Consider the following 15,411-nt stretch of genomic DNA (forward strand, 5'->3'; position numbering starts at 1 on the left):
TAAAAGATACCATATGGTATTAAATATTGGAGGAGGTATTAGTGGTATCTTAGATGCAACCAAGTCCCTTGGCAGTGTAATTTTAATATAGCTTTAAACAATTTTTAAGGTGTAATATTTAAAATGCATGCATCTTCTTAAAAGTTTTAATTTTAATTTTATATTGATTTTTATAACACACACATACAAATAACATGCACTTTTTAAATTAAATAAGAGTACACAACAAACAACTTAATGCATTATTTAAAAATTCCATTAGATTATTATTGCAGAATATTTGATACAGTATAATAATTTAATATAAGGCATCAATAAATTTTCTAATTTTTTAAAGCTATTTAAAATTTTATTTAATTTAATTTAAAATGAAAACTTATTCATTATTAAGTTTATAAAACATTTATTACTAACAATTTTTTTTAGAGTTCAGTAAATCATGCACTGAAGTAACAAGTCATATACACACAACAGTTTAACATAACATAAAACACAGTTTAACTAAATATTATAATAATAATTTTTCATATAAGTAAAGATAATAATTAAAATTACACCTATTTGCTTTTAGGAGGAAGAGGGAATTATCATTCAAATGGTGGTAGTGGATACGGTAAGTAGCAGTCAAATAACTGTCAAATGTAGGAAATCAGTTATCTGAATAAACTTGATTATCAAGAAATAAATTTTCTGAAACAAATTTCATTTTATATTTTAAAGATTATTTGATGCAATTTTTCTTTGTTTTATAGTAATATACAAAAATAATGTATAATAATTAAATTTAAACAGATTCTTTATTTCTTTTATTTATTGATTAAGAAATAGTTAAGTTTGTTCAGATTATGTATTAAAATTATGAAATTGATATAATTTGACATTGCTTTAATAAAGGTAAAGTAATAATGAAGTAATTGCTACTAAAGATCCCTAAATTTTAATTTTATGATTGTAATTGTCAGTCTTTACATTATATTTTGAATAACAGTAATAAAGTCTGTTGAGAGGATGGGGAGCTAGTGATTTTTTCAGGTCCAGAGAAAACTTAGTGGCCCATAGTTATTCCTACTTCTATAAAATTAATGTTATTTTTACTAACAGAAAATAAAATCTTTGAGGCTGCTTTTTCTTTTATTGATAAACAATCTGTGTATTTCATTTGTTTAAAGATTAAAAAGGCAAAAGGGACCTGCTTTAGTCAGAGCCCCATCAAGCTCTTAATGGCCCTAATAATGATGCCTACAATAACAACAGAAAAATAATTTACATATCAGATTTTCTAAGCTTTATAAAATGATTTTTATCATTGCTTTGTTACTTACTTACTTTCTGAAGCTGCTACTTTCACATTTCTGAAAGTTTATAGTTATACTTTAATTTTTAAAGGATAGGTAATATTGTCTGTTGGATAGTATTGCATGCATTGCAAATGACATTATCACCAAATTGCATGATTTTCAAATTCATAAACTAAAATTTATGACAATGAAGTCTGTACATAATTCTTGTATGATGTGCTTTAATTTAGTGCCATTTTCAGAGGTGACCAAATGATGGGACTAAATCAGAGTTTGACTGTAACATTTTAATATAATGTTCATTTCTTTTGTGTGAAGCAAGAAAGAATATTTGAGACATCCATGCATTTAAATTAAATTTTCTTATATTAAGAATGATAAATTGTTTTCTAAATAATGTACAAAATCCCATGTAAATGTTATGTTTAAAGTGAGATTAGTTATCTTTAAAATAATTATTGTTACAGGAAATCCTCATTAGTTTAGTTTAGTTTAATTCAGTTTGAAATTCAAGGTATGAAATAATCACAGCTTTGAATTATCTGAGATTTACATATATCTGTACAATATGCCAAATGCAATGTAACCAATGTAATTTACTAAGCAAAATGAATATGGATACATATACAGAATGCTATTCTTGTTAATAATAATAATAATATAAATGTGAAGACAAACAATGTGTGTCCAGTAAGAATCTCACAGGTGCCAAATGGTTTTATAAAAAAAAAAAAAGATTCTTCAAAATGTACCCAAAATTATTTTTAATGTGGCCCGAAGGGTAGTAAGTTGCCCAAATATAGTAGCCTAGAGCTCTACAAATATCTCAATCTGCTATTCATAGCCTAATCTTGCAATCCCGAAACCCAGCCATATTTTATGAGATAAGAGAGAACTGTATCCATGGGTAAACATACAAAAATGTGTTAGTGTAAAAGCAAAGCTGTATTGACCAGATTAGAGTTGTTCTTGGTCTATTGTTCTCTTACATAATGGATATACTTTAATCTAAATGAACAAGTTAGCATACTGTGACAGTTTGAACAGAAATTTGACTTTGAATTTTGAGGTAGCTGTATTTCGAACTAACTGAATTTCTTAACATATAAATCTCAATATCTCAGGCTGAGACAAAATTACAGTTACAATTGAATTGGATTTTTGAACTATCAAGAGTTCAAATTAACAAGGATTTTCTGTATTAGCAGCTATTTTTAACTATATTTGAAGTTTCGTTACTATATTGAGTATCTTATTCAAAATATAAGTATAAATAACTTCCAAATTATGGTAAATTAATAATTCAGCTATAAACTAAGATTTATTGCCAATACAAGTGCTCTCTAGGTTTTCAAAGTTTTGTTGTAAGACAAAAACTAACCTAAAAGTACATTTGTATACAGAATAACCACTTATTGTTAGTGTTTGATCTGTCAATGTACTTAATAGAATAAGTTAAATTTATTTACCCACTTGTTACTGCTTAGTAGCAGTTTCAGTTTTTTTCCACCTGAAGCATTTAGTTTTATAATGTTCACTTTAGTTACTATAGTAATATAGCAATGCTTCTTGCTTTTATCTCCATTTCTTGATTTACAATTACATTTTGGGTGAATTTTTGAAGCACTAATTATAAAAGTTTATAAAAATTGCAAACAGTAGCAAAAAATGTTGTTACTTATATGCTACCTGCTTTAATACCACCTCACAAACAGCAGTGGAACTTTAGAATTCAGGTGAAAATGAAAAATGATGGATACACAATAAGCCTGCATTATTTATTACTGACTAAAGATTGACTTCAATGCCACCCCATGACTGGTATGAGAACTTCAGAATCCGTGTGAAATTAAATTTTAGACATGCTGTCAAATTTGTTGTAAGTCTGAAAGTTACTAAGTAGGGGAGTACCTGTACTCTTGTTAGTATGTTATTTTATCAAAATGTATTCTTAAAGTAAAGATAAATAATTATAAGAATAACTTTACAGATCATACCAACACACCCAAAATAAAAATAATAGTTACTAAAATGAACAAATTTTTTAGAACATTATCTGAATTAGCTTTTATTATATTAAAAATGAGAAACCTTAATATATTGAATTACAATAACAGTTTCTTAGATTTTATTTAAAATTGCATCATTCCTTTGTTCTATCCATAAGTACTTTCTTGATTTATTCAATATTTTCTTTGGTTTCTTTAGTATTTCTTTGAATTGAGCAGAATTTGGTGTGTTTAAATCATTTAAACATCAAGTTTCAATGAAGTAGCTGATTAAAAAAAAACTATGTATTTACTATATTTTTATCCTATTGAATTGAAACAAAAGTTAAAAGTATTAGTGATGTGGAGGGACTTCTATTTATGCTTCAAATTTTTATTTGAATGCATTTTATGTTATGTAAAATGTGTGTTGTGTTATATTGTATTTGGTTATTTATAAATAGTATTCTATAGGAACATTTTATAAATTTGAATCTCATTGAAAAAATAATTGACGCTGTTTATTTTTTGGAATAGTTTTTATTTAATTTTTTAGATGTTTTAATTATCTAATTTAAACTTCTTATGGCTTTATCTGATATATCAGTAATCTGATAGTAATCTATCAGATTACTGATATATCGGATAAAGCCATAACAATTTTTGCAACTTCATCTCTAATACAGATTTCAAGTTTTCATATACAGAATGGATATTATTTAAAAAGTAATATATTGCTTCTGTAATATCTTATTTTGAACAAATATTACCAGAATTTGAATTTAAAACTTTCAAATTGTTTTCCAATCAATTGTAATCTACAAAGTTATTTAGTTATATTTAAAATTATAGCACAGTGTAAAAAACAATAAAATTGTATTTGCACAAGTAATTGCTGTAATTTTTTAAATAAATTTATTAAATGCACATTTTTCCCAAATATGAGTTTCTTATTTACTTGGTGATATAACTTGCAACGATTATTGCATAATCATAATTTGTGATTTTTGTTTTGCTTAAAAGTTTTCAGGTGAAAATGTTAAAATTAATACATAGTAAAATTTGATTTTATTAAGTCATTCTTCAATGATTAATTTTAGTTTATCTAATTTATTTGCTTACAATTTGTAATAATGTTTTACTTAAAATGGCATATAAAAAAACTGTCTAATGCTCCTTGGATATGATAAACTAATGTACAGATCTTTACAGTTCATACATTTCTACAAAACATGAAATTAACACAGCCATAGTCACTTGGTGGTGGTACTTATGCTCTGTTGTAACAACTCAAGCTCTACTTTGAAAATTCAGCTGGGAATTTTTGAGCATCCATCATACATTGTTGGCCATATGTTATCTAATATATGTATAATTATACTAAGGAGATTTTTGTTAGCCAAACTCATCCTAGGTTCTTGGCAAATTTGAACAAATTAGGTGCTGATAGATAGGGGTTGTTCTATGGAAATGTAATAAGCTGTATGCTTTCTGAAGTTATTGGGTTCAGAAGTTCTTAAGTTTCTGTATCATTTTGTACAGAGTTGATAAACTTTTTGTAATGAAATTTTGTAACAATTCAGTGAGTCATCATATGACCCTGATGTAATGAGGGAATGTATGAGCTGTCTGATGTAAATTTTTTGCACTTTGTATCTACTGATAATTTGGTAACTTTATATCATCTATTACTTTATTCTGACTCCAAAGTTGTCTCATTTAATTGGAAGAATTGGGTTTTATTGTATTTATCATCTTAAGCATTACAAAGAAATTTTGTAATCATTTTTTGTAGTTGATATTGAGGGGCATGAATATATTTTAGTCTGAGTAACTTTTGATAGAATTAAAAATTGCAATTTAATGACTATCTCAACTTTTTCTATTTACTGTGTTATTCTATAGGTTATTTTTGTACCATTTTACTTACTTATTGTTTTTAATGGCCAAACATTCTTTACTTTCTGGATGACTTTTGTATATAGATTTCCGAAAGTTATTAAGCAAGGCACTATAAAAGAAATTGAAACTTTTTGATAAATAAAAGAATGGACAAAAATTGATACTAATTATCTTTAAAAAAATTATACAGTACAAATTTAGTTTTGAATTTTTATGAATAAAGAGCAGACAATTGAATGGCACAACTCAAGTTTTTAAATTATGATTATAGTCATGTTGATAGAACTGATGATGATTTTTTATTGCTCTAAAATTTTTCAAAATTTAAAATTTTAATAAAAGTCATAATTACAAATATATATAACCATATTAAATATTTTGCTATATGATTGTACTTATATATCTGTTTTGTCTATTTTTTACCTCTGTGTACTTGCTTATTAAATGCTTTTATTTAACTTGCCTTGTATCATGTCCTCAAGTCTTGCGATTTAAGTTTCTTCTTCTAATTAAGACAGGAGGCTGAAACTTTGAGGATATATTTTTCATGGCAATGCATTTAATGATGTTTTAAGAAGTTTTAAGAATGCATAATCAAATATATAATCATGTACAGTATGTCTGTAAATGTACTATATTGATACATATGATAACCTTATTATCCTCTACTCCACTTTAAAAAAATGACCAATAAAAGCATTTTTTTACATATATTAAAATTATGTTGTGGGTTATATTTCATATAGTGGTAATTTCAAGGTTAGCAATTGGAATAAATTAACATTTCTTAAGTTCAGTGGCAACTGATTTTTAAATTTTTTTGGCTAAAACATTTTTATATTTGGAAAACAAAATAAAAGCATGATACATCAAAAAGTGATATCATGAAGGACTACTGATTTTCAGTATTGGAATTTAGAATGATACAATAATTGCTAGTAGCTATGGAATACAGTTGATTATTAATTTTTTTTAATGCTATCTAACAGCATTAAAACTAATCTCAATTTACAACAGGATTCTGAATTACTCATCACATTTTATAAATTGGTCATATAATTTTTCTATCATTTGCATACTTTATGAAATTATGATGAGTTTAAGTATACTTTATATTTTATTGCAAAAATATATGCTTAACAAGATTTTCTACATTTCAGATGAATATCATAGTTTGGAAAACACATGAAATATTTTAAGTTTTGAAATTTAGCAATAAAATCTTATTTTTTAATGAAGTTATTAGATATTCTGAAAAGTGAAAAATTTTGAAGAAACTTTTAAATAAATAAAGATATATATAAAGTTTGTGTTTCAGTGAATTGCAATAATAGGGCAACTTTTTATTTATAGAATTATAGCTAGATTAATGGAATATTTACAGTTTAAATACAGTCATTTTCTCAAATTTTTATGGGTAAAAAATTAAATTTGTTTTTTAATAACCTGCATGCCAATGTTAGGTAATACTTTATTTTATGACATAAGATGAAACTTTTGTCCATAAAGTTCCAAAAAAATTACTTTGCATTTTATAGGTGAAATTGTGATCTTCCATAGACTAATCAGTTTTCAAACAGCATCATGTAGGCCACAGCTAACTTCTGTGAATAAAAATGTTGGTATCTTACTGCATGATTCAATTTCTGAACTAAATCAAATGCATGCTTATTTGAAAAATCAGTAATTATGTAGTCTTCAGTTTTAACAAACCAGAATTTTGAAAACCTTATATTCTTGAATTGAAGAGAGAACTTTTTATTATTATTAAATTTTCTAACTAATGTTTAAATGTGTTTACATAGTTATCTTAAAGCTGTTGCTGTTGATAGAACCTAAAATCAAATTTGTTTGAAGTATCTTAATTTTGAAAATAATAATTGCTTCAAGATTTTGGTCATATACAGATAAACACAATCTTTTACTGCTTCTTCAGTTCTGTTTTAGTTAATAAGTTTGCTTTTTAAATGTTTTGTACTAATACAATCTTAATATTTTTCTAATTAAATTTATACTAATTACAAATGAGAAGTTGATTTAGTAGGTGGATTATATATAAATGTTATAAAGCAATTTTGCAAAAAATTGCAAGCATGTCATTTTAATTAAAATTTGGCTTTTTAAATCATTGGAATTAGACAGAGAAATTACTATATCATATAAACCTCGTCTTATGTATTATAATAGATGAGATTTATAATTTCAGACGGTGGAGAAGAAATACAAGATACTATATTTGTTTCTGGTTTACCTGAGGAAGTGAGTGAACAGCAATTATCAGAATTCTTTGGGTCTATTGGTGTTATAAAGGTAAAATATCAGTTATGATTCAAGTAAACCCTTCCAGACAAAACTGGTTATTTGTCTTATACAGTATGTTATTTTATTACAGAATGATAAGAGAACAGGGAAGCAAAAAATATGGATTTATAAAGATAAAATTACTGGAAAAGGAAAAGGTGAAGCAACAGTCACATATGATGATCCACCTACAGCAACTTCTGCTATTAGCTGGTTTAATGGTAATAATTCTAAATTGGAATAATAATTCAAACTTTCTTATTTTAAGAAAACTATCCTTAATGGATGTAAATTGATTTATTAAAAAAATTATTCAGTTAACAAGTTACACAAATTTTTATCTTGTATTATCCCCTAAAACTTTTTAGTTGAAGTAATTGAAACTTATTGATATGTTTTTCTGAGAGAAAAGATAATTTAAAATGTTTTCTGTAAAGTACTGTTGTTTATATTTGTTGTACTAATAGTTATATTAATTAGTTTTGCAAGTAAAACTTACTTATATAAAAAATATAAATTTTGTGTTTAAATAGGAAAAGATTTTCAAGGAAAGAATATCACTGTTCAATTGGCACAACGTAAAGCTTCAGAACTTTGGGATGGGAGGAGGAGGCGGCGGTGGTGGAGGAGGAGGAAGAGGTGGAGGAATGAGAGGAGGACGTAAGTTTTAATATATAAAACTAATTGTTGTAATTAAGGAGGTTTTTACTTATTTTTAAAATTAAAAGTAAATACATGTCTGGCATTGCATTAAACATTATAAATTATGTGACAGAGTGAAGCATCAATAAATTTAATTGTAAAAAAAAATATTGAAAGTATTTTGAAAAATTGTTCCATATTTTATAAAATGCCGTTCCCACCAATTAATTTATCAGTGATTTAATAAGTATTATAATTTTGTGCTTATGTTTAAGTCAATTTAAAGCAGATTGAGAATAATGATGCAAGTTATCTGCCAGCTTTAACTTACAAACCCAGTAAATGGTGTTTTATTTGTTTAAACTTACCAAGAGCATATTTAGAAAACTTGAAAAATGCTTTCCATGTTACAAACTTTATCTGTTATTGCAAGTTTCACCAGAACCACTATAAGTGCATGTATATATGTCTTGTTTTTTGTTCTCTCTCATTCATTTTCTGTGTATCAATTTTGTTTAATTGATATTATTAGACAGTTCCACTTGAACTTTTATCTTAAAAGTTGTTAAATTTGTAAATTTTTCCTTTCTAATAATTCTGAACTATTTAAAGCCAACTGGTTATTGTATTGCATATTTTTTCTTTACATCAAATGAGAGCTAAACAATCAACTTTAATATCCAATGATAAAAGTTCAAGAATTTGTATGCACCTGATTGCTTACTGTATATGCTAATGCATAAGTTGACCTATATTTTCAGTTCTGAATTCCTGGTTTAACTTATACTCAACTCATCATATAAAAGTTAAAGTTCTAGCCAAATATTCAATTATTCATCAAGAAAGTTGTTCTGTGACATCCTAATTATTTGGAAGTTCTGTAACATACAGTAAATTACTAGTAGACTAGAACACAAATTGGATTCTCATCTTATTTTAGGATTACATTCTGGTAATCCATCATAATTTGAATATGGATATGATGAACAACTATTGTCGCTGAATAAGTAAACATTATTGTGAATGTTTGGAAAAACATGGAAAAATCAGGAAATTTAAAAGTTGAGTAGAAAAGGGGAACCCTGAAAATAGGATACCAAACAACTGATAGAAATCTTCAGTTCCATTGTCTTTTTAAGAACTTTATTGTACATTAGTCCTATTCACAATTGAAATTTACTGTGGTAGGCAGTTCAATTTTGCAGTGGCTGGAAATGTATATTATTGTGTTTGATACATTATAAATATGTACAAATTGAGTGGCTGGACATTTCACAAAGTGAGTCTTTTTAAGAGACTATTTAGAGAAACAAAACTCTTATTAAAGAGGCTGTACTCAATGCAAACTCCTGTTTTTACTTGTTTATCACTCTGTGGTAGATTTATATTTTAACTTTATCACGTCAGCTTATACTTTTGGATAGGGTTTTTTGTTTAGAAATTCAGCTTATGGAATAAGTACTGTTCCAGCAAAGAATCACTGTGATTGTGCTGTGACTGAAAACTTGTCTCATTTCCACGTAGTTTTTCAAATATAGTATACTACAGACAGTATTGCCATTAAATTCTTTTTCTATTTAAATTTTAAGTTGGTTATAACATTTACTACATTATTATTTTTTGAGGGGTTTCCAAAGATTTGGGAAATATCTTGGAAGGAATATAAATATACCTAAAAATATAAAACTAACAACAATTGCAATTATCTGTAAACAAGTTAGACATATTTATTTATGTATCAAATTAATGACAACAAGTTTGTTTTTTTATATGGTGTAAACAACATTGTCAGTTTTTTTCCAACTATGGATGATGCAGTGAAATATTAGAGCCATTATTTTCTTTCTATATCTTTTGATAAATATGATTTAAAAAAAGATTGAGAAAGTTGCATGCACAACCATTACTGCAATAGGACAAGACCATATACTGCTTGCAAAACCCTGGAACTTTTAGGAAATTGCTCTATTGTCTGCCTGTTCTCTTGATAGAGTGCTCAGCAATTATCTTTTCTTAGAATTGATAAAACAACTTTATGGAATTGTTTTGAAAGTTTGAATGACATGAAACAAGCTGTGGATAAGTTGATATGGGATATTCCAAAAAAAATTTTTATAGATGGATTAAAAAAAAACTTTGTTTCACATTGGGATAAATGTGTAATGCTAAGCTGAAATTTTTTTGAAAAGTTGAGAGTTGAAAATTTTCATAAGTTTGGAACACCCCTTAAAGGATTTTTAATGCCAGTAGTAATTGAAAAATAAAACAGTAATTAATCAAAATGATTAAAACAATTATTATTTGGTGGTCATTTTGTATTTTCAATACTTATTGTTTAGGCAGTTTCTAAACTTTTTCATTTTTCCATTTCACTTTTATATAATTACTTCTACTATGAATTGCTAGCATAAAGAAAACTGGGGAAAAACAATGTTTGAGATGATATCAATACATATTTGGCAAATGTTCAGAGGTGTGTTGCATACAGATGAGTATTATGTGAGGATTTGAATTTCATTTTAGCAGAGTTTTTAGGATATTTGCTGCTGATTATATACACAGAATTATGGCAAATATTTTCAAATTTCTCTTTTTGTGAATATTGTGTGTATTTAGTTGGGAAGAAAACTTCAAACTTTTTTGGTCTGTTGTCATCATTTTTTTTTAAATATAAAAATTCTCTTATAATGTTGCAGTCAAAATGTATTCAAAGTATTTAAGACTTAACAAAAAGTTTCAAAAGTTGGATTTATTTTCATATCAAATTTGAAATAATATAAACTAGCAAATGTTGGTGAGTTTTTCTTTCATTTAGGTTTTTCTGTTAATGAGTATTATAAAAGATTATGTTTGATGTAAGATTTCAAGAATTAAGGTTTTCTTTTTGATATTTCTTGAATTTTATTTTCTTTTTGTTGTTCCACTTTTAAAAGTTGAAATAACAGCATAATTCTAATATTTTTACTGTTTTTAATAAATTGTTTGCCATATTGTCTGTTTTAAATATTGCATTTGTTTTAAACCTTAATTAGTTAAAAGAACATTTTATGATGGAAATAAAGTATTTCTTTTGTAAGGAAATGATGATGAATTATATGCAGTTATGCAATCTTTATAATCACAAAATGTTGGCAATGTATGAATTGAAGAAGGTATAATCTAGTATATATTAATGTAAAAAAAAATATCTATTCTAAATAGGTGGTCGAGGAGGAGGCGGAGGAGGTGGTGGCGGCAGTGGTGGAAGTGGAGGTGGCAGTGGTGGAGGAGGAGGAGGAAATATGTCTGGTAGAGATGGTGACTGGAAATGTCCACATCCGTAAGTATTATGCAATTGTAATTATAATTAGTTAAATTTATCAAGGACATAGTTATGTTTTCTTTAATTGTTTCATTTTTTTACTCTAATACAATATAAACTAATTTTGGAATCTCATTATCAAACATATATCTGAATTACAAGATTATAATTTTACCAGTAATTAGTTAAAAATCAGCACTAATTGTTCTCACTGGACCTAATCATGGATATTATTATAGATCCTCTTAGTATTCCTAAAGCAGAAAAAGTTAATTAAAGCAAACATATGCATAACCACACACATTTATTACAAGAATTGGGATGTTTAACAAACTAATGTTCTAATGTGCTGTTGTACATTATGGAGTTGCAGTCCTATTAATGACAAATTTTTATTCTGATTAACTATGGTATTTTGCTTAACATGTCTAAAAAAACTGCCATTTAGTGATAGATAATTGAAAATGAACTTAGGCTTTGAGAAACCTTTAAAATTCAGGATGAAATATATATACAGTAGACCGTCATTTATCTGAAAGCCACTCAACCGAAACATCAGTTAACCGAAAGTGTTCCAGTCAGACTCTGTCGTGCTGAATTGAACATGTTTGGTACTAGATTAACTTTTAAAATATAATTTTTTTGTTTTTATATTTTTACAAAATAAAGAAATAATTTTTAACAATACAATAGCCATGATTATTATTTTAAAAAATTTACGTTAGGCTTAACATTGACGAAAAATTCAAATTCAACGTAGTGACACGCAATGGAGAAAAATTTCAACATGGGATAGGTTAATATATTTTTTCATACATAACTTATTTTTCAGATAACCAATTATCTGAACACCCCAGTCTCCAATTGATTTGGATAAACAATGCTCTACTGTATATGTTAAATCAAAGACTTTTAATTTAACATACATATCTTTTAAGAACAGAATTAACAAGCCAGAGGGACTTTTAATCAATTTACAAATTCTTAGGTAGAGAAGAGCCTCAAAAGAAAGATCAACTCTGCTCATGTTCTTTTGGTTGTGAAGGATATGTGAAAATATTAAAGTTTCTTTTATATTTAGTCTTCAATTTTTTTAAGAACCTTAGGCTACTATTTTTTCTTGTTGCAAAGTCTGAATACATAAATTATAAACTATTCAATAGTAAGAGTACACTAGCAAGTATATCAGTTTTTTGTGTTTACATAGGATATATGATGATTTTGAATAAAAACATTTTAATAATCTATGATTTTTATTTTAACTTGAAATTTTAGCTAAGCAATTGAGAAAATATATTTTTGAATTAAAAAAAATCCACCAAGTGATTTATAATGCTTGTTTTAAATAAGATAAATTATTGTTTAAAATAGGAAATTGTGGAAGAATAGAACATTTTAGTAATTGATAAACAAATAATAAGTTAAGTTGGATGTAATGTTTTCTTTTAGGTCTAGATTTCTTCTCTACAGATTTAAAAGTTATTTAAATGTCAAAAACTTAATGCATTTACTACAGTACTATAAAGGTTAACATTATTAATCAAGTATTAAAGAAATTTCTTTGGCCAATAACAAACAAACACATTTAAGACCATAGCTTACACCATTATCTGGCACCTTAATTCTTGCCTTTGGAATGAATTAAGGATTAGTAACTTTTGCTAACTGTTTGTACAATATCAGAAGCCAACATTTTGATCTGACAAGATATATCTAAACTGGCCTGTGCATATGTAGATATCATTTCTTTAATTGAATCATTAAATCTAAGGAATATCTTATACTATGGAATGTCAAAGTTTGGAATCAAATCTTTATTTGATATTCACAACAAAGTAACAATTTTCAAGTCACATACTGTTCATTTTTGAAAATGTTTGTCGTATAGTATTCTGATTAGAAAATTTAAGTCCAATATGGTCTTGTTTAACTGGTGTGCATGTCAGCAGGCACCATGTAAAAAATTCTGTATAGATTGCTCTATCCAAAGTCCCAGATGATTGCCCAGACCTCAGGAGGTTGCAAACCTATGGCATGCATGCTCAAAGTGGCACATAGGAAGAATCATCTGCCACGTAACATATATGATTTCAATTTTTCAATCATCCCTTTAGTTTATCATTTGATCATCCTTTTTTCAATCAGCTTTTTTACATTTATTCTAATTAAAGCATATTCCTGTAATTTATTTAAATATTGTTATTTGAAGTCTAAAACTTTGGTGTGCGCAAGCATTTTTAAAGCAAGTATGCTTACAATATGGCATGTGTTTCAAAAAGGTTTGCCATCATGACTTAGACACTTAAGCAACCATTAACAGTTAAGAGAGAAATGTTTAAAATATTGTACTTGTGTTTTACTATAATGAATAACATTTTAGTTTGATGTTTCGGAATATGCAGAGCAAAATTTTATTAAACTGCATTGAGTTTCACTATTTGAAAAAATGTGGGCAAACCAGGCTGATACAGCAAGTAGCATTCAGTAGTTTTCCTTATTCAGTGGCAGCAGGAGTGGGTTTAACCTAACTGTTCAACACCCATGATTGCAATAATAAATCACTGCATAAAAACAATTACAGGATAAGTGTTAATTTTATTCATTATTGCTTTTCATTAAACATTTAGGTTTATTGTTGATAACGAATTCATAAATTTATTTAGTATGAGTTAAAGTTACTGTTATGTTATAATAATAATTTGTAAACTACTTTGCCAAATAATACTGAAAATTTTAGCACAGATATTTTTATTATGAATTTGTCAGCCATGAAATGTTTGTTTGCTTTATGATAGTATTTAGCATCACAGTTGGAAATATTGCTTGTGAATATTTATGAAATTTTAACTCCAAGCAAAAGTTTTTAAACTATAAATATAACTTTATTAAAACTTAAGTAGTCTATTTATATTTTGCATTATAATAATAATATTTATATGTTTAATTCGAACTATTTATTTCAGTAATTGTGGTAACACTAACTTTTCCTGGAGAATGTCTTGTAATCGTTGTCAAGCACCACGTGATGGAAATGCTGGTGGAATGGAATCTGGCGAACGTGGTTCAAGAGGAGGACATAGAGGAGGGATGAGAGGCGAGGGTGGTCGCGGAGGCAGAGGCGGAAGAGGTCGTGGCGGTCAGATGGGTGGAAGAGGATTTGGTAGAGGAGGAGGTCGTGGAGGTGGCCCAATGCGAGGTGGTGGTGGAGGTGGTCCAGGGTAAGATATCGAAATTATGATTTTTACTTGTTTATGAAGTAAGGTACCGTATTTATTAAATATATGTTATATTGCAGTGGTGAACGACGACCTCGTCCATATTAAATTTCCAAACTGGCATATATGTTGATGTGTAAAGTCATTTTTGTAATTCAGTGTATTAATTCATCATTAGTTAACATCGGAAGAAATTTGCCTCCACTTGTCACGTATTCATTTATATAAGAAATTATTGTCTTTTATTTTTGTCCTGGACTATTGACATGATTAAACACTGTAGTCTGTATTATAGTCTTAATGTGGTATTTTAAAGAAAATATAAATTCTTTTTTAATTCATGTTAAGCATATTTGTGTTGCTTACAATAAGCAATCAGAGGACTTAGTTATTTCTATATGTACAGTTAAAATACATTAAACTAACCAGAAACTGGAGTTCACAAGAGCATAAATTGATATTTCGTGCATGCGGTTTTGTTTAAATTTTAGAGTAAATACATCTGTTATTTGTGTACAAATGCAGTTTTGTATGTAAAATAAATTTTGTAAAATGGTTTTTACAATGAAATTGCATCCAGCAATTCGAGATATTTTTTTTATTAACGTTCAAAACAATATAATTTTCGACATTTCATATAAAGTTTTTAAATATAAAAATTAACTAAAGAAATAAATGTAATTGAAGAATATTTGCAATGAACAGAAATCTTTAAAATTTGAATAGCTGTCTGTTCTTATTAACTCCCAAGCGAATTATGTTAA

General features: G+C 27.0%; 1 protein-coding gene across 1 annotated transcript in view; it reads left to right on the forward strand.

Annotated features, from left to right (window-relative positions):
- The window catches only part of LOC136986703 (RNA-binding protein cabeza-like), a 47,855-nt gene extending 32,771 nt beyond the window's left edge, over nt 1-15,084 (forward strand). The window contains 8 exon segments of the mRNA XM_067284286.1: nt 572-613; nt 7,395-7,498; nt 7,581-7,710; nt 8,023-8,092; nt 8,094-8,149; nt 11,333-11,450; nt 14,396-14,650; nt 14,728-15,084. Of these exon segments, the coding sequence (XP_067140387.1) occupies nt 572-613; nt 7,395-7,498; nt 7,581-7,710; nt 8,023-8,092; nt 8,094-8,149; nt 11,333-11,450; nt 14,396-14,650; nt 14,728-14,755 (803 nt within the window). The 3' untranslated portion in view covers nt 14,756-15,084.
- The last annotated feature ends 327 nt before the right edge of the window (nt 15,085-15,411 follow it).

This window comes from Centruroides vittatus, unplaced genomic scaffold (genome assembly GCF_030686945.1).
Source record: "Centruroides vittatus isolate TY-2023 unplaced genomic scaffold, ASM3068694v2 scaffold_1167, whole genome shotgun sequence".
In the NCBI taxonomy this organism is placed as follows: domain Eukaryota; kingdom Metazoa; phylum Arthropoda; class Arachnida; order Scorpiones; family Buthidae; genus Centruroides; species Centruroides vittatus.